Here is a 27,585-nt window from a genome sequence, read left to right on the forward strand (position 1 = left end):
GTGGAATGTGGGATTCATTTCAGCCTGATGACTTCTGCAGCTCACCTCATCTTCTCTTTTATTGCGCTCCACGTCCCTCCCTAGCTTTCCTTCAAATTCTCCAAATACCAGACCAGATGCTAGTGTGAGTTCATCGGAAACTCATCCTCGTTTTGATTTAAAGCAAAAATGAAAGCCGCAGCCTTGTCTGGCTTAATTGTATAGGTAAAAGATGGCTTTATTGCTGGTTATACAGTACCTCAGGATGGAAGGGCAGCAGTGTGTAGCTTGTATGTACATACAATAGTAAAAAAATCAGTAAAAACAAAATACAAAAACTGTACTTTGGATTTCACACATTTTCACACGGAGACACGTCTTTAACAGTTTAGGGTGTATAAAAATAACAGAAGAGCTTGTATCATGACGATTAATGTTGGACAAACAACTTTAGCACAGCCAGTCACCTTTGGTACAAGGTAAAGGTGATATCACTGAGGGCTGATGTAGCCCGGATCACCACGGGACAGGGTGCGCTCAGTGGAACCAGTAGTAGCGAGGGTAGAGGCCGTCGTAATGGTATTCTCTTATCTGCTCGTTCGTCTCCATCGTTCTCTCATTTGTCTCTGCAAATTTAAAAAAATCAAAAAAAACACTAAAGTTAAAGCAGCAATATTCAGTATTTTTATATTAACAATGGACCGCGTATTTGTATTTGAAAAAGTTTGATCTTAGCAACACACCGACGAGAATAAGCATGTGACGCAGAATTTTATAACGTCGTTCAGATTTTAGTTTTCCGATTGATTCCGATGATTCACTCTCTAGGCTCTCACCGCATTTTTAGCCTAAAACAGGCAGCTGTTTACGACGTAAAGGCACTGATAAACCCACTATGCCACCTTTTGAGGTTTTGGAGCTATTAAACCGTAAAATGTCACAATCTTTCAGATGCAAAGATAAAAACGGGCGGCGACAGACCAGGCCAACATGGTTCAGGAGAGGCCAGCTCTGTCCTACCTCCCTAGCCTTCGTAATGGCTCTCCTAGTTTCCCCTTTGAATGAGGACTTTTCCGCTAGTTATTTGATGTTGGATTGGCGTGTCATGGCACAAAAACAATGAACATTTTTATGTAAGGTGGTCTGATGCATGACCTAAAATGAACGCCAACAACTTTCCTAAAACATTCGCCATATCAGCTATTAGTATGCCTATTAGTATTGGTAGACGTAGTACAGCCACATATATATATTCTTCGCAGAGCTTACTTAAAGGTGGTCAAAAAGTAAAAGCCACTCTACATGAGTCAAATATTCATTAACAAATCGGTCAAATTCTTCCAACTTGAATCTCAATGCAATATAAAGTGCAAAAAGATCCGGAGACTGTGTTCGGTTGTAAATGGAACCAGCAGAGATTTTTTTTGTTTTCCTATAAAAACTTTTCGACCTTAACCACCTGAAATATTGCATGTCCTTCATTGAAAACACCAAACACATCTTTATGGTCAGCAGTTCTTAGTTTAGAAACTGTGACTGGAACTATATCACAGCCGAGCGCCGACCGCACGGAAGATTGTCAGCTATGGGTCAACCACAAATGGACACCTTGATTTGGTGTGGATTCTCAACCACTTTTGCTGTGGTTCGGAGGCTCGTGGATGCATTCAAGAGCCAAACTAAAACTCCATCCAGCAGTGTGTTGTCTGTTGAGCCCTGACTGACATTTATGTAAATTTCAGGTATTCCGCAAGACCGTCTCAGGTTAGCCCTCACAGCTTGACTTAGCCTGTACTATGTTCAGTGCATCCTAGCAGATTGTAACTGTAAATGTTTATTTTCAGCCCTATGTGGAACTGATGGAGGAATACTTCCTTCCTTTCTGGTATTTTTCAGGAATTTTTATGCATTCCTAAGGATGACAGACGAGAGGCAAGCATTTGACATGGAAGGGAAACCAGGTGAATCCACGTCTTACCGTCGCGCTCCTCCTCAACGTAGCTCTCGTACTCATTCCTTTGCTCCTCATTGTAGTCCCTCCTCCGCTTGTCGGCCGCCATCCTCACCCTTTGCTCAGCTATTGATGGGAAGGGGGAGAGAAAGGAGAGATGAGAGGTAAGACCTTAGAGTACCTTGGAGTCCTATCCTTGAGGCTTTACACAAATGAGGAGTTGGTGGTTGACTTCTACAAGCAAGTAAGGTTTTTGAAGCGTTACATGATTTATGTGACACATCTGATGCCACCTTGGCATGTGTCGCTCACAACATCCCATTTCTGAAAGTTCAAGTACCGCTGGTTTTAGCCCTGTTCCAAATGGGCTGTTTCATGGGTCCGCAGCTTTAAATGCTAATGAGCTGGTGCTTCCCACACTCCATTCTGAACCCTTATGACGTCGTAAACCTAGATGGCTCTTTTGGACACACTTTTTTGACTGACTGAGCAACATTTTCTCACTGTTTTTGCACCGAAATGAAAAATTGGCTTATGGCATGCCGTGGCATGTTTAACAAGCAAGAAATAACACAAGTTTTTATTGGATGGGTTAGGGTTAGGGTTAGGGTTGGGGGGGGGGCATATCATCATTATTCTGTGGCACATCATCACTATGCCCCAGCATGTCATCAGTCTATGCCGTGGCATGCCATAAGCCACTTTTTGATCTCTGCATCTTTCACTTTTTAGGTCTCTAGACATTTTAGGGACACCAAGTTATGTTCAAAAACAATATGTCCCCTTTAAATCCTTTAGCGAGCATCAAAAATGTTAGGATTTTGTAATAACTAGATCTACACGACTCTAATTTAAAAAAAATACCTTAAAATCTGAACATCTAAGACACTGGGTGAATTGTGTTTGACTCACTCTACACCTTTCTTGAAAACCAGACGACCCCAGTCATACAGGTACAGGGCAGCCTCTGTATACATTAGACATTACTACTCTGTCTGTGTTTTTCTTTCAGTTCAACGTGAATTCCGACAAACATGTAAGTGTAAGGCTTACATAACAACATTTCACGTTAACACATAGACCTGCATCCACATAACACAACAAGCTTATTTTCCCTCAGACAGGGCCAGTGATTTGTAGCGTGGCTGTTCACACTCAGCTTCACACTGACTTCATTTTACATTAACTTGCTTCTGGGTGTATTTCTTCCATTCTGTCGTACCGTCAAACATCTCAAGTAAAAGTTCTCCTCCAGGTCCTGTTTTTTGTTTCCCAGCAAACTTACATTTAGCTGGGAATTAAACTACTGAACCACTCATATCTGGATATATTTAGTCTGATGCTATGGAAATAAGCTCATGCTTATATTTAGATCTACAAAACATAGAGATAATCTCTCCATCTTCTAACTTGATTTTATTTAGCTGATTGTCGCTACTGTAGTGGCCACCCCTGTTGTTTTCACATTAACATTTAGTCTACTATTACCAACCGTGAAGCATGCTAAAGCGATCTCTGTGAAAAAGTATCTTTGGGCCAAACTATTCTAGGAGGTCTTTATGTCTTTATGTATTACGTACGTACTTTCAAGGGCTTTTTGTTCTGTTTGCGCTCGCAACACCATTAGGAACTCTTAAGTGGTGCAATGACCTGCTTGCCGGTTGCCAGTGCTGTGTTCAACCAGTCAGGGTACACTTACCTCACCGAAGGTTCCTCTTTTGCTCTGAAGATTATCTAAAAAAAGATTATCTAAGAACAGATTATCTAAGAACATGCCCAGGCAACCCAAAAAGGTGCTACTTTTTTAACAAAGCTACGATGAAGTTCCTCTGGTCTGCAAGCACCTCGATTATATGAACTCCACAGCTTGTCACAAAGGAAAATATCACAAGAAATGTGTAGAGAAATATATAAAGAGGGAAATCATAAGAATGTTTTAAAACCTTGGCTTCAAGGGAGCTGCTCTAAAGTCAAACTGGGTTATGCAATCATCCAACATCTGTTTGAAAAATTGCATATACTTGATTTGTGTGTCTTTTGAGTAATGGTAACCATGGAGGTAGTATTTTCTTATAGAATGTCCTTGCATCTCAGCATAAGACTAAGTACAGCTGTCTTTGCTTTACTTTTCTCTCAAACGACACTGCTGCCTCAGGTCCTCATGGACCGAGCTGGCAAGGAACATTATCAAAGTTTTTCCTAGATTGTGGACCTGTGTGTCCACAGCCAGGCCCTCGATTAGTGCTCTGATGTTCGGCCGAGGTTAAATGCCCCACGGCCTGTCTCTGGAGGCCTGCTCAGGGGCACACATGCTTGTCTGATGTGGTCTCCGTTAGAAGAAGGGTTAAACCGACGAAAACACACTTACGGGAAAAGCTTAAAATCAATATTCTTAGCTGTATTTTGCAAGGTTTCTTCATTTTCTTTGTTTCATGTTCGCCAAAGGAATGCATGAGTCTGACCAATCATTGAAAACATTGATTTGGAGATTTGAAAGATTTTCCATAGACATTTATCATCAGTGTTCAGTTGCACTCAAGGTACGTCCCGTATCGAACCGATGCTGGCGGTGGAAGAATGAGCTTATTGTGGTGAGAAGCTCGGAGAGGGAGAGCCTGCTCCGCAGTACCCTGTGACTCCTTCTGCTGCCTCCAGCCTGCGTGTGTGTGTGTGTGTAAGGCTCACATTTAAAAGCTGCTACTGTATAAAACTACACCTGCTGGAGTTTGAACTACTCTGCTGAACTCACAGCTTGCAGTCAAAACAAGCCATATCCTCTTCTGAGTCCAAACCAATAAACCAGCATTATTGAAGGCTGCCCGCAGTGTGGCCGCATCAGTGCTCTGGGAAGTCAACCATATGAAAGACCAAATATAAATAAACATCATCCGTTCCCTAACCACGCAGCAGCCACTCTATTTATCATCCAGCATCATGACAGGCAAGCCTTCAGCTTTCACAGAATTTGGATTACATCTCACACTCTGATTTTCGCTTTCAAATGGACGTGTTAACCAGACGCAGGGCAGCGTACCTAGGACCTCGGCGTAGTAACGAGGCGAACGGCGACTGCGGCGTTTGAAGAAGTTTGAGGCGTCCGCCCCGGGCATGAACACCTGCCGGGCTGCACCTAAAGGTCAGAGGCGGAAAGGTCAAGACCACATGAGGAGGACACGGCACAAGAAATAGCTAAAAGGGTTTAAAATAGGTGTCACCTTTAGCATCAGCTGGTTTTGAGGCGTCCCGTACAGCCGCGCTTTTCACCACGCTGGAAACTAAGGGAGAAAGCCGGAAACATTGTTTATCCTCTTTACTAAGGAAAGCTATGGAAACTCCTAAAGTTGCACTTGCACCAGATTATCACCAGATTTTCTTTAAAGAACGCACTTCTTTCTGTAAAATATGTATTGTCTCCTATTAGTGTAGGGAAATTATGTCATGAAAGAACATCTGTTCTCACTAATCCATGGAAGGTTATAATTGTCACTTTAAGAAGAATTAAAGTGGCAGCAAGGATCAGAATTTAAAAAAAGCAACAACAATCATCCATAGTTATTGAAAACCACAGGATGTGTAGCCTTGCACCAAATTTAATTTTACTCACTGGTTGGAGGTTTTCGTGGTACAAAAGCAGATATTTTATAGGATCTTTTGCAGAACCAGTGAATGTAACTTAGCTTAGAAAAGTGTCACCAAACTATAGGCTCAGTGACAGTGACAAATTTGTAATATTTGATTGTAATTTTGACGGAGCTCACTTCATATTGGTCATTGTTATTAAAATCTCTGTGCCACCGCCAATCGCTCACAATTGATCCGGATTTCTTAGTGTTTGAGAATCGCCTTACAGACTACTGGATGCCATCGATTGAAATCGCAGCTGTTATTCCAGCCTCGGAACTTGAAGAAAACATGTTCCCTTGGCTCGCACAGTCAGACAAATAGTACTTACCGTCCTTGCTCAGCTGACAAATGTCAAAACGCTACTTGAAACTCTGAGGAATATGTGGGTCCCTTTAATTATACATGCGATGCAACGATCACTTAGTTACAAACTGGTCCCTTCAAACAAGACTGTATACTTCATGCATATTATTGAAGGGATTTTTTGTTGCGCAATTTACTAATTTACTTCCAGACTATTATCTATCTGCTACTATCCAGAATATTTCCCATACTAAGGGACGACCGTGCAAATCTTTGTGACTGCAAATCCATTCTGCTCATCTCCTCTGAAGATGTTGAATCATTGGTACTCACAGGTGAAGATGAAGAGGGCGGTGAGCAAAGACAGGACGAGCACTCTGGTCCAGGACATCTTGACTGAGAAAAGCGAAACGCTCTACGGGACCTGACAGCACACCTAGCAGAGCTCAACTGAGTGAGGAGACAACGATGAGGGAGTTGAGGTGAAGGAGGAAGGTTCTGAGAGGCAAGGAGGGAGGAATGAAGTGGGAGGAGAAAGGGGGGAGAAAGAAGGCACTGGGAGGGGAGGGACGCTGCTGGAATTTCAAACTGCACAAGAAAGGGGAGATGAAGGAGAAAGCAAGACGGGAAATAAGGAGTGATGGGCTGAAGTTAAAAACAAGCAATCAAAAGAAGAGAATGGAAACCCAGATGTATTCTGCCCATACGTGCTCCCTTTAGGGCCTATATTTAGGAAGTCCAGGATCGCATTCAGTTGTTATGCAGATGACACACAACTGTACCGAAACGGAAATATGCTAACTCATTAAAACAACCGTTTGACTGTCTCAAGGAAATCAAAGACCGGAAGACCTTAAACTTTCAACACTTCATGAGAGAAAAATTGTAGTCACGGTTTTTGGTCCTAGCGATGTTGGCGAGGCTTCTCACATGGACATCACTTTGGTCAACTTGGTCAACGACTATTTGACCAAGTTGCCCAACATAAAGTAGATTATGGATGCTGACTCGTCTTGAAACAAACCCGAAAATGTGTCCCTACTTGGCTGGCTGGCTGCGGGTCCGTCAACTAAAGAGAAAGTGACAGTCTCTGCCAGAGTGCCAGAAGGTTTCCACGGGGGTGTCACTAGCTGCCAGTGTCCCTAGCAGAATCCCACCCTTACTGAAATACTGACAAAAGCAACACAGGGTATTAAGCCAAAGCCGAAAAAGTGAGGATGCTTTCAAAAGTAATACAGTAGTAGAAAATATTCAAACATTTGGTGTGGCCACCCTTTCGGTTCTAAACTGCATCGGTTTATCCTCAGTACTCTTGTACAAAGTGACAGAGGATTCCTGTGGATATGTACAGTGCTGGCTTAGATCAGGACTCTGTGGGAGGCGCACCGCTTGTTGCTGGCCTCCTTGTACTTTGCGTAAAGATAATTCTTCATGACTCTGGCTGTGTGTTCAGGGTTGTCATGCTGCAGAATGAATTTGGTTATTCGTCTTTTTTGGCTTTTACTGTTGTGCTAGTTACAGCAATCATTTGCTGTCAGTGAAATTTCAGCCTTTTCGGGGAACTATCTGGTCTTAGCAGCTAAACATGCGACAGTATGTTGTACCTGGTGCTGGGTAGGTAGTGTTAAGCGTTACGCTTTTGTAGCATTTCATTTCTACAACTAGCTGTCTGCTGTGGCTAGTTTTGGCGACACGGCTGAGGCTGACTGAAGAACAGAGGCTGATCGCCAAAACAATGAGCCTAAAGACGCTAACCCGCTCCATAAGGCTGCTGACGAAATGTTGAGCAGGTGAAAATTTGCTGTTTTTTTTTTTGTTTTTTTTTACGAGCAACTTCTTTTACATTCTAAATAAGAATCTGACCCACTCTAATAAATATATATATATAAGTTGTTTTAAAACACACGTTGAAAGGCATTGTACCCAAGTACATAGTCATAAGATGTTAAAATTAAGCTGTAGTCTGTCACAGGAAAATCAGCAATGAACTAAAGACTTCTGTTTCTAATTCTAAATGGGGGTCAGGATGGAATATAACCCGAGGAAACGGTGGCTGCTCTTCCGATTTTGTGACTGCTGAGAGACATTAAGTAATTATACCAGCAGACAGAACCACAGACTACGCTTTCTTGCATAAGAAGTAAGCGGCTTCTTTGTATTTCTTCTTGCTTTGCGGGTTTATGTGAGTGAAATCCAGTTTTTTATAATTCATTGGTCATATCCAGTCTTAAAAATCTATCGATGAGCGGACAAGTAAGGACAAGTTACCAAAGACTCATCCTGGAAGTCAGTAGCCCTTTTGTCTCTTGGTCATACAGTCTTCAATTGGAGGTATCTGGGCAAAGTTCGTCAAGCTCGACCTGGTATGAGTTAAGTGGGACACACTGCAGTTTGAAGATTAAGAGGACATTTTCCATAGTATGTGTAATGAATGGCATGCTGCGTTTATGTTTCTTTTGCAGGCAGAGCGCGCAGGTGGCAACATCTTGTCGCTGCACCGAACCCCATCATTATCATTCGTGGTAAGAATGATCTCAGGCTTGAGGGTGCATACCATATCCCACTGACCTTATTGTGGCAACCTGGTGAGACCAATTGGACCACTTTCAAAGCAGGCTGCTCTTGGGAACCCTCTGACTGTGCGTGATCCCCTGAAATGTGAAATCCGTTTCCTTTGAAGGAAAATGGGCACACATGAATGGCCACTTTAGCTCAGAAATGCCACAGCAATCTGGGACGCAGTTACCAGCAATTGAGCCTCGATTGTGTGAGAAACTATTCGCTGGGTGTGCATTTGTACACTTTTGCGAACGTGCCGGTGTTTTTATATGCAACATTTGTATTTTTGGTACGCGCACAATTCAGCAGCTGCTGGATTGACGTCTTTTAAGGTTTTGAGATAAATTTTCTTCGCATGAGTGTGCAGATACAAAGATTGTGCGTAGTGTGCGTACGTCAGAGAAGCAACGCCTTCTTCCTCTGTGGTGTTGACAATGGCAAATACTCTACGTTTCATCTCCCCTGCATCTGAATGAATGTCCTGCCGTCCTATCTGAGCTTAAGCAACATGTGCGATCTTCCTGCGGTGTTTAGAACAAAGACCCTGTTTAAACACACACACAGCCTTGGCTTTCAGTCTGGGGAGCCAGGAAATAGTCAGTTGCCTTAGAGACCAACATGTGACTCTTCCTGTCAGTGAGTATAGTGTCAGTAAAAATGTTTTAATATAAGTGATTTACCATTGTGTTTTCTGCAATTTGCAGCCGTTTCGACTTCGAGAACTTTTAAACTTTTAAAAAATCTCATATAGTCAGCCAAACTGAAAAAATCTGTTCATCCCTGTGTCGTAAGTGATGATAGTAGAATTTTATAACCATAGTGTTGCTGCTCGCCTTCGCAACAAAATGTGGAGAAATTCCTATAAACACATGCCGCTACGAGAGAGGTGACTCTATTCTAAAGACTCAACATGTGATTTCGTATTTTGGGATTTTATACAGAGTAAGAAAAGCTTGTTTAGCTTAAAGTCCCCATTAAAACAGCTATGAAGTGTATATTTGTTTCCTGAGCAGTCGCTGCCCATGCACGTTTGGGCGAAAGCCGACAATGCTACTGACTTTTGATTGGATGCAAAATTAGTACACGCCCACAAGTGCAGGATGAGTCATCAGCATTTTTAAACAGTTTTCCAGAAAATTACAAACTCAAAAATGCTATTCAGGATACCTTCAAAACAGCTTTTTGTCGATACCCAACCAGCTACTACTGTACAGGTGACATTTCAAAACACTCAAACATCAAATTTGATTACTTTATGACGAAATAAAGAAACTTGAAGCTCTTGTTATGGGGACCTACCCGAGGAAGGTTTAAATCTTGTTTTTATCTCTTCTTTAGCTTTCTGTTGCAAGTTCCACACCAACCAGGGCTTAAAAACACTAAATGACGTGGCTCTCAGGCCTCATTACTGGACAGTAGCCTGTCTGAAGCTTCAGAAGAAATCCAAACAAAGTCATCTCATTTCTGAGTTTATCACTAATTTTAATAAAACATTACAATTCGTATGGAAAACAGCACAATCGCCGAAAAACAGACATTGAAAATCACATTAAAAGGCACAAGGACATGGTTTGAAATCATTAACAAGAACGCTAACGTGCGCATTTATAAGGCAGGATGCTTTCAGATCAAGGCCTCCATTAGTGTTTATTAACAAGTTTTACAGATCATTTACACATTTATTATTAAAAAAATATATTTTATTGCTCTCTTTCTCTCTCTCTCTGTTATCATCCTCTCAACCTCATTCCAACTCTCTCACATCCTCACCATTTCTCCTCATCAACATGCAAAGATCATCATATTTGTGCAATTAATATCCCCTCGCTTTCAGTAAATTAGCTTAATAGACAAGTTCAAATAAATGTACCGTAATTCATTTTAAAAGTAAATTCTACTGAAAGGATAGAGACTGGACATTAGAAAAATAAACAGGTAAGATCTTTTAAACTTAAACAGTGCTCATCAGAAACCTGGAACACTTTCTTCTAGCTCCAGCTCCGTTTCGTCGGCCTGAAGTCCTGTAGGCGTCTTCACAGCGAAACCCTCTCACCCTGCACCAGGCGACCTCGGAAGGCCCAGGTATCCTGCGGGGTGAACAGAATTAAAGGGTCAGTTTGCCGGGTTTTCTCATCTGCATGGCCTGATTTCAGTCCCATAACGATATGCTGAGCTGTCAAACCAATGATGACTGTAATCTTGTTTTCACCCTGGATGTTCAGGTTGGAGGATAATAGCCATAGACACGTTTAAAGCAGTTTATGTGGATGTTGTATTCTACCAGACACTCAGATAATTTTCTCCTTTAATACAATGAAATTGGTCTGTTATGTATGTTTGATTTTTATTTCATACGGGAAGAATGGGACTTATATCCATCTTTAACCAAAAGCCTCTCTCTGAAGTGGTTTTCTGGTTTGCTGTAATTACATTTCCCAAACTACACTTAATTACATTCTTAAGATGAAGATCATTTCAATGTCTCGCTGCGCTCAGTTCCAGTTTTATGCATAATAATGACATGTAAAGCACAAACACAGACTTACTGCTGAGCTTCCTAACAGAGATGTTAGTTGCTCTGTAGAGACTGACCTCAAGGTAAATGTAGCTCATGACAGGGGCATACAGTACAATGTAATGCAGTAATCTGATCTTCTGCTCGTAAACAGCAACAAGACATAAGCTGGGGATGTTATTATTACTGCCAGACGTAAAATACTGTTAAACCATGCTACTGTAATTTGACAATATTATAAACAGATGCTCTTTGATATATGCAGAAACCTCAGCATCCCTCACTGTACCGAGAGAACGTTGGATGCATTTGACACTGCTGTTGAATACAGCTCGATTAGAAGAGAGTGTAGCCACAAAGCATGTAGACTGGAAAAGAACGCTTGGTTTTGAAGAAGGCGCCTGTGATTGGATCACAAGTGGACAGCGCTAAATACAAGTGTAAAGGACCACCAAGAGGCATCATGACAACTTGCAGGGGTGGTTTGGGACATTTGCACTTCTATTGTAAACGCTAATGCGTCTTGATCCATCCCTGATTAGCAGGAAAATACACTGTCATGGCAATAGATGGTGGTTGTTTTTGTGGTCAATGGTCAGAAAAATGCAGAGGAGCACTGCTGTATCTTTTAACGGCCTGTACATGTACGTTATATTAGTTTGCCGGTGCGAGCCATTTATATTTTTGCGCTCGTCACTCTGGCTTGCTCTGTAACAACGCCACCCAAACACTAGTCAGCGCTGTGACTACTTCCTGCTTCACTTTCAACAATGGCGACTGAAACTTTCGCCAAAATTTCCCAAAGGCGAGTTATACAAATGTTTGTACCTCCGAACCTCCTCAGTTAACCTTTCGTCGATGTGTTCTGATGTTTTGTCTGACTGAAATTGTACGATCATATAGGATTATGTAAAAACATTAACTGTAATCACCACTTCCTAGAGCTGTTTAAAAAAATGACACTTGAGTGTAAATGTCTGACCTTGAAGGCGACGTCGTCGGCCAGATTATACTTCTTTTCTGCGATCTCCTTCACTTCTTTCTCGATGTTCTCCTGTGTGGTTCCCTTTACATCGATGTAGTAACAATCCCCGCTGGCGTAGTGGCAGGAGATGGCCTGGGAACACACACATCACATTACATGTGAAACAAATACAACTACAGGCACACAAACAAAAGCAGCAGTGGATTGTGGGACGTGCAGTACCTTGCGGAAGCCCTGCGTCTGGTTCATGCCGGAGCCGTGGATGAGAATCGGGTGGAAGAAGACTGTGTCGCCCTTTTCCATCTCCAAGTGCACCCTGGGGTGGTGTGGGTCGTAGTCTCGCACTCCGTGGTACATCTTGTTCACCCCACCCTGAGAACACACACAGTGGTTAGCGTGTGGCTACCCCCCCCAGAATGAATGACTCTGACAGAGGCTTTTCTTTTTGTACCTCCCAGTCAGGATAGTCGTGCTCCTTCAGCGTGCCCTTGTGTGTTCCCGGCAGGACGACCAGGCACCCATTCTGCCTGTTCACCCTCTCCATTGCCGTCCAAGAGCAGACGATTCTGTCGGCTGGTCGAAACGGGAAGTAATGCAGATCCTGATGCATCGGGTGACGGGATGTCTTCTTACCTGGAGCAAGGCAAGACAAGACAGACATCTTAATACCTGAACCCGATTAAGGAACACACACAAAATGTATGTTGGTTGTTTCAATGTAGATCATCTTTAGTTTTTGTTCTGGTCATGCTTTCAGCCTGATATTCAATCAAATCCTGTTTAGGGAAAAGAAGTGTGACTGTGTAGCAACTGATTTCAGTATACTCCCAGCCCACTAATTGATTCATCGCTGATACTGTTATTTCCTCGGCTCTTACCTGCATCAGGAGGCTTGTTGATCAGCATGGTGTGCATGGCCATGATGTTCGGTCCAATGAAACACTCCACATACTTCAGGATCTGACACAGAAAGGTACACGTTTTTGTTCATCTGTTTTCATGTTTGAATCACTTTAAACTTAGGTTTGAACTTGGAAGAAAAAGAAATAGTTGTTTTTGTGAGTGGAAAAAAGACAGATCCTGGTAAAACAGAGTGTGGCCTCAGTAGTGATTTTTGTCTGGGTCAAATCTGGGTACTTTCTGAAACCACCACTGCAGGGCACCAAAGTCTTTTTAACCAGTGTGTCAAAAACAATTTGCCATTTAAGTAAATAGGTTTTAAAATGTGACATTATTAATAAAGGGAAAGTTTGAAAATACAACTGTATGTTTTTGTGAGAGTTACTGTACCTCGGGTAAGGCACAGTACCGGAAGAGTTCAGGATCTTCTTGGAAGTCCTGGAGTTTGGAGACGGCTTTCTGATCGGGAACAAACTCCGACTTAGCGATCGCCACATCTCTCATCACCACCAGACCGGGAATCTTCACTTCCCGGCGACAGATGCGTTCAAACTCCTTCCTAAAGAAGACACCAACACACAAAATCAAAATTGAGTTACACATGTACTTTTTACATGTCATGTTGACAAAGATATTGTGTAAGTATCACAGACCTAAACACAGTAAATATTAAGATTTGTATCTCTCACCCTGAAATGCAGTTACAACAGTGTTTTTGCACTCATACCTTGAGGAAAAATAACATTTTATTTGCAGCTGTCAGAGTTACTCACCGGAACCTGTTGATGTCCTGGTCAGACACCAGGTTCTTGATGAGAAGGAAGCCATTCTCCTCATAGAAGAGCCTCTGTTCTGGGGTCAGCAGGTCAGTATCGAGAGTGTATCTGCACCCAGAAAAAAAAAAAAAAAAAACAGATTGGAGAAGTTACTTTAATATTAAACAGGAATAAAACGCTACTTGGGATAGGTAATATTTGTTTGACATGTGACAAGTATTGTTGTATTTGCAATAAATTCCATTTGGTGGAAGTTAAGAAAACAGTCTCTCTCTGCAAGTAGTGAGAACATGTGATACTTTTAACTTTGCACCTATTACGCAGAGAGGGCAGATAAGTGGGACACTACTGAGAGTGGCCAAAGGCAACTCTGGATAAACGGGGTCAAATGTGAGTGGTAAATATGGATTTTTAAATGTTTGTACAAGAACTTTTTGCCGGAGGCAACAAAACTAAAGGCATGTCCCTACCTCAGTCTCTGTGGGTGACTGTAGGTGAAGGTTTGAGTAGAAGTGGGTGCAGCTTCCTAAAGGAGATCAGTCAAGGAAAATAACAACAATATCCGGAAAAGAGACGCTGAGCGAGATGTATTCGACCAGATGCATTTCCAGATTTGAACATGGTCCACTAATATTCCCTTAAATACAGTAATATTATCCACAAGTGATGGGAAGTTCGGCTCTTTTTTGGGAGCCGGCTCTTTTGCCATAGCTCCCAAAGAAGAGCCGGCTCTTTTGGCTCCCAAATGGCTCTTTATTTAGTATCGTTTATAGCGTAATATTTTAGCCCAACACAGCAAATACATATGGTTTGTGTGTTGATAAGCCCTTTTGCATTCAATGTTTTTATGAGAAGCCTAACAATTGTCTCATTTTGTGCAGTTATGTTACAAAGGCATTTTTACTTTTGTTTAATATTTCACTAAAACTGTAATTGTGCAAACAAATGAACAAAACATTGTAATCAAATCCACACGAGCAAAAACAGAACCAAACTCAGTAAACAAACAGTATAAATGTCCTTAGTGAATATTTGCGCAAATTGAGAAAAATCAGATGCCTCAGCTTAGACGGCAGATTTCTCCTCTCAGTGAATATCTGCCCTGTTCACCGCTGTCTGTTGTCTTACTCAGTCAGCCACAGTGTCTGTCCCCCTCTCTGCTTTCACGTAACTGTATGATCCTAATTCCTCACAGGCAAAAGGAAAAGTAGTGGGGAGCCGGCTCTCACTCAGTGGGAATCGGCTCTTCTGATTCACTACCAAGCATCGGCTCTTTTGAGCATGACACATCACTACCACCTACACTTTCACATTACTGGCTCTCTACCAAAACACACAGCTGTTGTCCAGCTGACTTTGACCTCAGGGCGTTTTTATCAAATCGTGCCAGTGCAAAATCGATATCAGCTTGCAAAGAAGGTTACAGTACAAAGTTTTTCATAAAGTTCTTTTCCTTTTATGTAAAAAGCTGCATTTGATATTTCAACTGGAAGAATAGCACGACAATATAAGTAACGGAAACCGTGCTAAATTAATGTAAGACGTAAGCTAGCCTAAATACAAGCTAGCTGCTGAGCTATTTCGACTGCTAAAAGTATGTTCTAGTACTTGTTATGTAATTTATCTATATATATTTACTATTTATACAGCATACATGTTTCTGACGTGTAACGGCTACATGTAACTAGCTACAGTGCTAAACCTGCACCGACACACCGCTACACAGTTAACACCCGCCGTTCAAAATAACAGCAGCAGTGTTACTGTGTCGGTGTATATGCGTACAAGAAGACAATTCATTAACAATGCATTCGTAAGGAATCGTTATAAACACTCTTATTTCTGTATTTCTCTCCACGTTACGGAAGGCCTGCTGTCTACCCACCGCTGGGTCCCGACTTGGACCACCAGTCCTATCCGCCGCTCGGAGCGCTGCAGTCGAATGCAGGGTCGTCTCCTAACGCTCTAACGACACGGTGGGTTTGAGGGTCATGATAAAAAGGATACGATCGCTGTAGGGGGTCGATCAAGATGATTGATCAGCAGTCGTAGTCTCTCCGCAGCCCGAGACATTTTCACACCAGGCAGTAGTCTGGTTTGCACCCGCTATAAAATCCAGAGAAGTAGAGCAAGCGGGTCAGACAGTCCGGGGGAAAGGCTACAGTAGTGACGACACACGCACACAGACGTACAGGTGCCTGTTTGAAATAGATCACATGATATAAACCTGTTATATGGATCTGAAGTAATGTACACATTCCACACCATGTGGGATGTTACAGGGCAAGTAAATACTTACTTCTCCACTATGACTGACTTGAACAGAGAACATAACTCAGAACCAACTCTGACAAAAGGAGAATAGAAATATGTACACCGATCAGCCACAACATTAAAACACTGATAAGATAAGTAAATAGCAGTAATCATCTTGTGACAATTCAGTGTTCTGCTGGGAAACTTTTGGACTTGGCATTCATATTGATGGTACTTAGACATGTACCACCCACCTAGACCAGACCAGGCACCCCCACCCCATAGCAATGCCATCCCCAGCAGGATGCAGCCTGACACAGACTAACAACAAAAGGAACAACTCAGAAAACATGAAAGACAGCACAAGGTGTTGACCTGGCCTCCAAATTCACTAGATCCCAAACTGATCAAGTATCTGTGGGATGATCCACAGAGGCCCCTCCCCTCAACCCCTAGGACCCAAAGGCCCCCACTAACAACATACTGTTGCCAGACACCACAGGACACCCTTAGGAGGCCCATGTCCATTCTCTGACGAGTCACGACTGTTTTGGAGGCACAAGGGAGACCTACACAATATTAGGAAGGTGGTCATAATGGTATGCCTGATTGGTGTATAATTTCCACGTGATTTACTGGCCATTTAAACATCGGGATTATTGAGAAAATTACGCATTGTAAATTTCATGTTTTTTTTATGAAAATAACTTAATTTATATTCTTTATAACTCTTTATGACAAACAGAATGATAACAAAAGGATTACAGCAGGGTTGAATACTAGTAGCTGCAGCTTTTATCCAGCAGGTGGCGCTAAACGACCAACAAAAATCAGATGAATTACGTTTATAGAGCGTCTATTGAGCCACTCATATTAATAGTCCACAGTAATCCTTTAAGTAATAATCTAATTAGGGTTCATTACTATTATTTTGGGTGACATAACCATCTTCTCGGTATGAAATGAAATGTTTCTTTCAGTATTTCTATTGTGTGGATAGTCAAGTCATTTGGAAACTACAGTGTTGCAGTGTTAGTGTTGCTGTAAAGACACTGTGTTGTAAGGTAATAATGTTAGCGAATGACTTACAAGAAACAGCGGAAAGGAAAGCCATTCAAATAATGGCACCCATTGTTTCGTTTTCGCGTATTTCACACTAAAGTTGTCGATCAGTTGAAAGGAAGTTCTGGTTTGTCCCCCCTTTAATGTGGACACTATAACCCTGATGATGTACACATGTAAAGCATGTTTGCTGTCTATCTCTCTAGAAGTTCTCATCTCATCTCATTTTCTGTAACCGCTTGTCCTGTGAAGGGTCACAGGGGGGACTGGAGCCTATCCCAGCTGTTATCGGGCGAGAGGCGGTGTACACCCTGGACAGGTCACCAGTCTATCTCGGTGCTAACACAGAGAGACAGACCTATCTAGAAGTTATTGGATCAAATTAGTTTAATTATGAACACCGTGACCGGAAACTCCCTCACATGAAAACAGCCATTGCCTCTTTTATTTTGAAAGCTATGACGAAATATAGCCGTGGCTGGGAACGGTGTGATTTTATTTTGAAACGGCACAGGAAGTCCCGTTATTGACGGCAGTTAGCTTGCATGTTCGCACCCCTCCCGTCTTCTCTGTCGACATCAGATCCTCCTCCAGCCTCTTTAAACTGACTTCACCGCCGAACCAACGACATTTTCGGGGTCTGGTCTTCATCTCTCCGCGCGCACTCTCCATTATCTCTCTCTGTGTTTCGGAGGATATTTCTTTCTCTGTCGGAGCGTCTGGGACCGAAGCCGAGCACAGAAGGAGCTGTGTTTCGGGCTACTTCAGTGGGCGGATAAAGCGGAGGAGGGCATCCGGGCCTGGCAGCTCCGGAGAGTCGGCTTGAAACGACGGTAGTCACCATTTTCAGGTAAATTTGACCAAATGTCACTGCTGGACAACAGTCAGCCTGTCCGATAATGGACCCCGCGTGGTTACGTTTTGTCCGGCAGCGATGGACGAGGTCTTAACGGCGGCGTGTGGAAATGACAACACAGAGGAAACGGCAGCTAACGCGTATTTTAACCAGACTCTAGCTCTAATTCATATTTTACAGCTACACGATTTACCCAGTGCAGTTACCAGTGTTGCTTTCACGTCACGTGGCAAAAGCAAGACCTCCTGCGTTGTTTTAGGTGCAAATATGTTTGTTTACATGATGTCCGTCTGCCACCGGCGACACCTGGTCAACCTGTACATTTAGGAAGGATGTAGGAATGCCGTTTAAAAATATATAGATATAAAAATTTAACTTAAACCTTCTGAAAACTCAAGATGCAACGTTTTGTACAATTATCAGTCATATTCGAGTCCAACCACTCATTCGTCGTGCTCACAGCATACCTGTACCGTAGTTTATATATATATATTTTTTTTTCAAAATGAAATGTCCATTTGCTTATATTAAAAAGTTGTATTTTAAGCTAAAACAATACGATTTTATGCAAGTATAAAAATATGACTCTGTTAAAGGAAATGTGTTTAGTTCTGTTTGTGCTGCTTTCAAGTCAAATCGGGAAAAAAATGAAGAAGTGGCTGGATTCCCGCTGATTTGGAAACATTCTGTTGCGAGTCTGAATTCTCATCTTTGAAATGACATTATTTCAGGCATAATTCATCAGAGAATGGACATGGGCCTTCTGAGTGTGTCCTGTGGTGTCTGGCAACAGAATGTTGTTAGTGGGGCACCTTTGGGGCCTATGGGTTGAGGTGAGGGGCCTCTGTGGATCATCCCACAGATACTTGATCAGTTTGGGATCTAAGGAATTTGGAGTGTAGGTTGTTTTTTGAGTTGTTCCTCAACCTTTTTTGTGTGTGTGTGCCTGTGTCAGGCTGCATCCTGCTGGGAATGGCTGCTGCCTAGACCAGACCTTGGGGTGCCTGGTCTGGTCTGGTCTGGTCTGAGTGGGTGATACATGTCTAAGTACATCCACACGAATGCTAGGTCTAAAAGTTTCCCAGTAGAGCACTGTATTGTCAGTAGATGGTCAGTGTTATTCACTTCACCTGTCAGGGGTCATAATGTTATGCCTGATCGGTGTACCTGCGCGTGATTTCTGTCGGATGCAGCGAAATGATAGCAGGCAGGTTGGAGACGGGCAGCCGTTTTCCTCCAGTCTATGTAAATCTAAAGCATCCCGAACGCACCATCACCTTGGAAACAGTGAGATGTAAACTTGTGTCTTAGCACTTCATAGTCATATTAATTCTTTTAACTTATTGAGTAAGTTAATGTGTGTAAAGTGCGGCTGTCAGTAGCTGTGTCATTATATTGTCACAGTGTAAGTCAACAGAAAATGAGTGTCCTTGGTGCATTATGACTCTTTTCTATTTCCTGTTTGACCTGGATTTACTTCCACTGTCCTTCATCTGGAACAACTGGCCACTCAATTATATGTGTATCTGCATGTGTGTGCGTATTGACCCACATTTAAATCTAGGCTGTTGGTTGTGGGAGTGATATTCACCCCCAGAGGACAAAGTAATTACCCTGACAGCCCCCTCCCCTTCCCCGTGTCTGTGGGCCATATAGCGGGGCTTGTATCGATCCGCCTCTGCTTTAGGTCGCATATAGCAGGAACATGGGAGCTGAGAGCATGGAACCTGATACATGGATAATATCCATACATACGCTCACTCTCTGTCACTTTTTCTCCGGGGTCTCACAGACGAGGCTACGTCCCGTATGTCAGAATGGTTTGAAGGTTTGAAATGGGTCGGTGGTTTCGCTTTCGGCCCAGCTGTTGCAGCAAGAGTGTGTGAGCTGGGGATCAGAGTAATAATTTATAAAGTCATAGCTTTGGCCCAGAAACAAATATGAGGCGCTCTTCACAGCAAATAAAACATTCTGCTTAGAGCCAAACTGCGCTGCTGTTCAGTCTCAGCTGTCTTCCTTGACGTGCCGTGCCGTGACTTTACGCATTAAGGTCAACTAATGGTGCTCTGGACGAGCTTTCCAAAGTCTAATCGGCGGGCTGCAGTGTTTTCGCGTCGCATTTTGGGGCGGCGTTTGGCTGGTGGCACGCGGTGGGAAAGGCCCGCGCTTTCACAGCTCGGGTCAGCGCTTGAGCAGAGCAGCAACATGTTCTGTACACTGCTGTTTCAAAGTGAAGTGGTTGTTCGAAGCTGAGCATCGTTAAGGCACGTGGATGAAGGAAAGAGTGGAGCAGACGCATTACTGATGTATATATCTTTATGTCTAGTATCTAAATACAGTGCGCTAAAGTAATGTCATCAATCAACATAAAGCTGTATTATGTTGATGATAATAGTGGTGATTTCCAACCATTCCTAGCTGCAGAGCTGCCTATACATGCTGAGGATCAGCCTCTGAAACACTGTTGCTATTGACAACCATTCTAGCAGCTTGCTCTCTCTCTCTCGCTCTATCTCCCTCTCTCTCTAACTCTCTTCCTCGTTTATATAACTCCCAACTTGTGCCATGTTTAATTGATGAGAGAGGTGTGTGTCTCTTTGTGTCTTCTTTTGTCTGTGTTCTTGGGTTCCGTGTGTGTGTGTGCGTGCGCGCGCGAGCGTTGTATGTCTCTTCACATGTGTAACGTGTTCCAGTGAACGCAGCACTTCACGGATGAACATCTTTGCCTGCGCGTGTTGTGTAGGGTGTGTTCATATTTGCGGCCACGTAGTCAGGTGTTTGCGCGTATCCATCCACGTTTCTGTGCGAGTGTTCGGGGCTTTTTCTCGCCCAGCAGTGCGGTTGGTGAGAAGCGTCTTGCGGCCCCTCTGTCTCATTATTTCACCAAAGTTAGTTTAAAAAAAAAAAAAAAAAAAGAATTTGACAGGAGGAATGCCCAGGGGGCTGATGGGAAACGTCTTGCCTGCTTGCTGCACCGCTCCAGGGTGGGCATCATGTAGGTGAGGTAGCAATTACTGGATATTTTCGGGGTATGGCTAATTCTAGGGTTTTAAAGAGAACACAGTTATTGTTGAGTGGGCTGGGTGCAGCGCAGAGACACACTTATACACATTTATAGCCATATAGACACAAACACACACCAATGAGAAAGATATGTGAGCCATGCCAGGAATGTGAGGTGGTGGGAATTCATTGTTCCTCTCTCTTTCAAACACACACACACAGTTTGTGCTTCGCTTTGGAAAGTGAAAGATACAGGTCATGTCATCAAACACTTGTCAGCCTGGTGTGTGTGTGTCATTTAACAGTAAAACAAAACCATCTTGCAGTGTGTGTGTGTGTCATCTTGAATGTGTTTAGGTGTCTAAAGGGGATGTTTGGTCTTGTAGGGTGGCTGCGTGTGTTAATGTCCTTGTTAGCATAAAAAAGAGTGATGATTTTTTTCTTTTTGCTATTTCATATTCTGCTGTAACACAAATTTTGTCTTCATTAACATTATCTCTACCCACACACAGTCCATCTTCCATAATTTCTGCTTGTTTTGGAGTCACGCCTTGTCCAATTGCCCCCAGCGTAAGCCATTTAATCGAGCTTTGCCGTGTTTGTGTGTGGAGGGTCGACTTGGCTGAGATTGGCTCATAATCTGGGGATTAAGCAGTGGCGTTGTTAGAGCAGCAGCGGGAAGGGATTACGCAGACTCGCGCGCACACACACGCAGGCAGAGGACGCACATTGAAACGTACGCACGTGTGTGCAGCTCGTTCAGGAAGTTACTTTCCCTCGTGTGGCGACTGTAAACTCAAGTGGTGTCGCTTGACGGTGAAAATCTTGAAATATTCATCACACACACACGCTGGTGAGGGGCTGAACACAGCATGCCACTGGGATGATGTTTCACGCTGCTTTCTGTTTATTGACCGCTGCAGCTGCGTTTGCACTTATTTGGCCGTAGTGTCAAACAGAGTGGCAGAATCATGTGTTTTACAGTAGAGACACTTTTCTTCAAAACAGGCGGTCGCAAGCTACAAGTCATGAACAGTTAAACAAAACTGGCACATTCTTGTCCAATAATGTTAATACTTAATAAATAAATGAATAAATAATGAAAAATTTCTCATTTCTCATAATGTCTCATGTCTAAAAAAGGTGATATCTTGACAACATTTCTGATGTTTGGCACCATAGACTGTATATAAATATGGACAATGTGTCGGCACTTCCTTGCATTGGCCAAACTGACACTCTTTTCCCAGGCATACAGGCAGCGCCGTCCTGCGTGTTTGGAGCCGTAGTGTGTGGAGCCATGCGGTGCCGCGATGACCCGCCCACACTTTCGCCATTATGTCACATCCTGTTTTTAAAGCGTTAAATAACTAAACTAAAACGTACAAAAAAAAAAAATTGACACTTGAACATGTATCAGTATCATATTTACTGCCTAAAATGACAGAAACCGTCCTTGAAAAATTTTTTATTTGATGTGTATTTTAGTGTTTTAGTTTGGCCCAAGTCCCATCGACTAACATGGAGGGGGTGGAGCTTATGATCTATACTGCAGCCAGTCACCAGGGGGAGCTCTACTTGCTTTGGCTTCACTTTTGAGGATCAGTTCCGCCGTCCATCTTTATACAGTCTACGTTTGGCACCTCTCCACTGTGGCTTCTTCAGCTACCATTAGCTCTACAGACTAAAAGGACAAGCCAGGTCACAGCCTCAAATCCCAGCGGTCCCAATGGAGTGCTTTCAAGGTGCTAAGCTTCAAGCAGCCATAAGATGTGATTAGCAGTGGGAGATTCTGACTGCTGTGCGATCTGTCAGCAGGCACCTGCATAAAAATGATGTCATGCAGCTATAGGGCTGCAACAAATGAATATTTTAATCAGTTAATATATCTCATAATTATTATAACCATTTCATATTCACCACCAAAGATTTACTCACTGTATTCTGCTATTAAGTAGCTTAGAGTGCTTTGAGAGTGATTAAGCTTTAATGGTTTGTGTTGGTTGTAATTGTAATTGCAGTTGTGTTATTTATCTGCTAAAGGTTGTTTACACCCACTTTAGAGCAAAATGTTAAAGGAAATCTCAATCATTTATAGGTCCACATGTGCACGGGAAAACAGCTCACAACTTGTAAACGCACTGGAAAGCAGCGCTGCCATGCTAGCCATTAGCATCCGTTCAAGGGAGTCTTTGTTTAGTTCTCGTCTGAAATACATCACGGTAGGACACAGTGATGAGTTCATGGCACCGAGCACTAACCAGAATCAGACAAAACACACTGATAGTTTGTAATAGTCCCAATACGGACTCTGCTGTCTCTTTGTTTTGAGGTTAAAAAGCCGGCGGATTGTCGTTCTTGAGCTGTTCTTTCATAGCGGTTGTGCAGGTTTAAAGAATTCCTACGTTTTAATGACAATTGCAGTATTTTAAATTGACTTTTCAACATAAAAACAACTAGTTGTTCCTCTCTATCAGTTCAAATTGTTCTTCATAATACGATATTAATAATGTTATGTGCACACAAACCCAGAAATAAACAGTAGCACATTTGTGCCAAGTACAGTCAGCTGTAGTTGACATTCTGCTGTTCAGAACATCCCGGCCTACACAACTCTCACCATCTGCCTACTTCGCTCAAACAATTTTTGCAACACGTCTCACATAATCATAACAACGAAGTTATTGTGCCTGCTGCTGAATTTTACCTATTTAACTAAGTTCATCGTCAAACACTTCGTCTCTCATTGGGCATCAAACGTTTGAGCTCGGGGACTCCAAGACAAACTGTGTAACGTCTTTCTCGCTGCTTTTTCTTACCACGACGCTTCCTCTAACTTTCCTTTTTAATCTCATGTTGGAATCTCTAATTATCCTCTTTTCTTCCCGGCGGCTTAATTGTTGCCTCCCAGACAGACGGTATCTACAATCAGTGCCAACAAAGTGCATTAAAAGTTCACAGGAAACAGACACAGAAATAGGACCACAGACACTCGGGAGAAAATAGAAAAGCCCGTAGCTGTTTAATTCAGCCACTTGTAATTAATTCTTTCCCAAATGTTGCTGTAATGGCTGGAGTTTCTGGTTACCCCTCTATATAGTCCTCCGCGGAAAATACTTCTTCAGAGGTCGGATCAGTTCGAGGTCAGTATTTCCAGGGACGCTCTGGTAATCTGGTCTAATCGTATTAAAGCAACACCCCAGCACGAATAGGTGATGCGACTGCGCGGAAAATGAAAACACAGGCGCTTCTAACCTGTTTATTTGACGGCATGTCCCTGAGAAGTGCGCCACCGTTGAGAGCGCGGAAACCAAAGATAAGACGCTGGATGTAACCAGTCAACAGACAACAGTCGTCCCTCGTGAATGCCGCAGAGATGCAGCGAGGCAAGAAATGGAAAACCTGCTCTGTCGCCTTTCTTGATTTTCGGCTGCAGGGAAAGAGAGAGATGAGCGATTGGTCCTCGCTGTACATGATCTTGTGTTAGCGAAGCCATGCAGTGTCACTAACAAAAAAAAAGATAAGACAAATCAAATCAGTGGCATCAGGAGATCAGTATACAGAGCCATGAATTCAATATCATACACGTGAAGACAATGGGCTTTTTCCCCTGGCTTCAACACCATAAAGGATTTTAAGAGTTACTTTTTGGAAATGCACTCATTCACTTCCTTACCATCTGTCCGTACAGTACGGACACTCCCAGCAGCACCTAGTTAAGTCAGTCTAATTTAATGTTCACAACCAAGAGAAACTAGCACATTGACTTCCTGGAGTCTTATAATACTCCAGCACAGAACCCTATTAAAAACCGCAAAGTGTCATTTTGACACGTACAGTTTTGTGCAGACGAAACAAACCTCACCTTTTGAGAGAGACCGACTTGCCATTTCCCTGTTTTTCTTCTATTCAGCTTAACTGGCTGCTGGTTGTAGCTTTGTATTTACTATGCAGACATGGGAAATATTGTTTTCTCAGTGTTTTTCCCCCTAAATGTCAGGGTGTTCCTTCAAAAGGCAATCAGTCCAGCCAGTTTCCTACTTTGTTTTTCTTACATACTGTATTGAACCAGTTCTTTGTGCTGCCAGCCGTCTTTTGTTAATTGTTTGATCAATAGTTTGTGATTCCATTTATTGCAATGAAGCTTTTGTGTGTAACATTTGAACACTTGTTTTTATTAAATGTCTGTTGGAATCAATCGTTTTATTCTGTAGCTCTGAGCTCCATCGGTTGGAAATGCTCTCTCGAAGTCGGCCCGGTTATTTTGGAAGGTTTTGTTGCAACGCTTTCATGGAAAACTCTGCATGTCTGGAGCTTGGACGTCCCACCTGGTTTGGCACAAAAACAGGAAAGAGCCAAAGCCGTTGGTAGATGTGTGAGCGACACACACACACGACACAGAGCACCTCGGGCGGCGAGCACCTGTTCCCGAAGGCCCCGGGGTGAGTGGAGGTGGATCCGGAGTCTTTGTGGAGGGGAGTGGTGGGGCGTGAGAAAGAGGACACGCGATGGAAAGCCGTAAAACAGACAGAAGAGGAGGAGAAGAAGTGATAATGGAGGGTTGGAGAAGCCCTGGTGTTCACTTGTGTAAGACGACCTCAGATCTCTCTCGTGGTTAAGCGTTGCTTTTGTTTTTGTCTTGTTGGGTGTCAGTAACTCTAACCATTGCTGCTCCTACTATGACATGACTTCTAAAGCTGCAGTTGGCAATTTGCACGTTGACTACATGATTTGTGGAGCTGTAACAAAGCGAGACATTCTTGATCGACTGAAATCCAACCACATCTATGGCGTCGGCATTGAGTAAACCTTTAGTAAGTGGTTTGGGCTGTGGCTCAGTAGATAGGGCGGGTTTTCAATGAACCAGGGGGTTAGCGGTTCGATCCCTGGTAGAAGGACCAGATGCCAAAGTGTCTTGAGCAAGACACTGAACCCCAAGTTGTGTAACTGGGTAGATGTGCCATTGTGGCTGTGAAGTGCTGAAAACCATAAACGAAAACCATTATAAACCATTTACTATGAATAAATTAGACCCTTTAAGAATTAGGTTGTACGAGAGCGTATTGGTCAACCAAGGAATATAGCCCTGTGACTTTGGACCTCTCTCCATTACTGCAAACCTCTGGTTATCATTTCTATGCAGCCTTTAAGCATTGACATTTTCAAATATTGGGCCGAATCAGCCGTTCAGTGAGAGAATTGGTGACTCAGACTTTTGCAATTTGTCATCCGTCATACAAATCACTGCTTTGTCCATATTTGTCTGTCTGTATGTATATTTATATATATGATTTGCGTAATACTTTGCGTTGTTGGCAGCACAGCCAACGAGCTGTGTGTGTCGTCAGAAGCTCGTAGAGTCCCCCCCCCTTCGCTGGAATGTGCCATCCCCAGCTGTGTGTTTGGATTCCCCAGCCAAACATCCAGACAGGAAAACACACACTCTTGAAGGTTGCGTTCACCCAGCTGTGTGTACGTGTCGCATACTGCAGACAGGAAGCTCTTCGTTAACCCCCGTTTATCCGCTGTGAGTTTCGAGGCGAGCATTATGTAACAGACGGCCGAGGGGAGAAGAGCGGTGTTGATTTCGCAGACGCGGTGGGAGGGAGGGCAGTGTATACGTGAGCAGATCGGAGTGGCTGGGTGAGCAGAGGAGGGTTTACAGCAGGTGGTTTGTTTTCTCCTTAACGGAACGATTATTGAGATGACTGCCCCAAAATGATCATCTAATGTATTTCTTTGAGGGCCAACACAACGTTAAATACATACATTGATGAGGAATTAAACGCATCACAGAGCAGAATCCAGTTCGACGCAACACAAGCAAATTTTCAAGTTGCATCTGGATTAGTTTTGCAGCACAGCGTCCACCTATCCAAACAGTCAGTTATGGCAAATCGCTTGTTTTTACAGGCAGAGGCTAAACTGAGTTACACAGCTCCACATGAATAATGGTAATGTGAAATAAAACTGCCTCTCATATGTAGCACTGGACAGCTCTAGATAACGAGCACTTTCACTTCTACAAACAAACCTGACTGTTTATGAGAGCACAGACTAAAGTAGGATTTGTCACCCCGATCTGCACAAGAGGTACTTGGAGCACTGACGATACAATACACACATGGTCTGACGGATATCAGCGGGGTCAGCATTATCACCAATACTTCAACTTGGCTAACTTGGCAACAAGCCTTCTCTCGCCACCGTAGTTTTGTGACCTTATAAAGCTGCTGTTGAATCTATGAGCTCATGTTCCGGGCTACTTGGTGAACGTAAGTTCAGTATTCACTTTTCTTTTCGCTGTACTTTCCAGACAAGCACTGTAGCTACTGCATGAAGAATAACCAGCTCAACGCCCGGTACCGCCTGAGTCTTTTTGTATCTTCCGTCCTCAGGCTTTTGTGCCATCAGGCCACGACAAAGAAAATGGTACTTGCCGAAACAGACTCCTTAAACATCCACATCGTTACATTGTAGGATTGTCTTGTACCTTCTTGTAGAGACCTTAGCTTAAGGGATTCTAGACCTGTTCTATTTAAATAATCAATTATTTCCCAATGACACTTGAAATAATGGATTTATCCTAAAATCTACTGATGTAGCACTTTTCTCCTATTGGTGTGGCGATATTGACCTACTAGTCAACTAAGGGAATGTAGCCATATGTTAAATTAAAATACTGGGACGGCTCTCTGGCATCTTTACCACGTTACTCACTGTAGAGTTAAATAATCTGTCTTGCTTCTCGGCCTCAGTAATGCAATTTTTCTTTCTTTGGCTCCACAGTTATTCATAACCATAGCAACTCTCGCT

The 27,585-nt window shown here is 43.0% G+C and overlaps 3 protein-coding genes across 3 annotated transcripts in view; 1 reads left to right on the forward strand and 2 right to left on the reverse strand.

The window, feature by feature from the left end:
* Positions 1-183: 183 nt before the first annotated feature.
* On the reverse strand, positions 184-6,343 carry ucmaa (upper zone of growth plate and cartilage matrix associated a). The gene is made up of 5 exons (XM_084572972.1): positions 6,191-6,343; positions 5,146-5,205; positions 4,965-5,060; positions 1,958-2,056; positions 184-605 (listed from the first exon to the last, which is right to left on the reverse strand). The coding sequence occupies exons 1-5, from the start codon at positions 6,246-6,248 to the stop codon at positions 517-519; spliced, it is 402 nt and encodes a 133-aa protein (XP_084429098.1). The 5' UTR covers positions 6,249-6,343; the 3' UTR covers positions 184-516.
* A 3,289-nt stretch (positions 6,344-9,632) lies between these two features.
* phyh (phytanoyl-CoA 2-hydroxylase) lies at positions 9,633-16,422 on the reverse strand. The gene is made up of 9 exons (XM_084573462.1): positions 15,600-16,422; positions 14,063-14,118; positions 13,590-13,700; positions 13,207-13,375; positions 12,795-12,876; positions 12,368-12,549; positions 12,139-12,288; positions 11,914-12,048; positions 9,633-10,503 (listed from the first exon to the last, which is right to left on the reverse strand). Exons 1-9 carry the CDS (start codon positions 15,663-15,665, stop codon positions 10,450-10,452), a joined length of 1,005 nt encoding a protein of 334 aa, XP_084429588.1. The 5' UTR covers positions 15,666-16,422; the 3' UTR covers positions 9,633-10,449.
* Positions 16,423-17,501: 1,079 nt separating this feature from the next.
* Positions 17,502-27,585, forward strand: part of cdk17 (cyclin dependent kinase 17) — a 42,853-nt gene continuing 32,769 nt past the window's right edge. The window contains exon 1 of the mRNA XM_084573594.1: positions 17,502-17,760. The gene's annotated coding sequence lies outside the window, so the exon portion shown is untranslated. The remainder of the gene's footprint in view (positions 17,761-27,585) is intronic.

The sequence above is a fragment of the Chelon labrosus genome, assembly GCF_963514085.1.
Source record: "Chelon labrosus genome assembly, chromosome: 23".
NCBI classification, from domain to species: domain Eukaryota; kingdom Metazoa; phylum Chordata; class Actinopteri; order Mugiliformes; family Mugilidae; genus Chelon; species Chelon labrosus.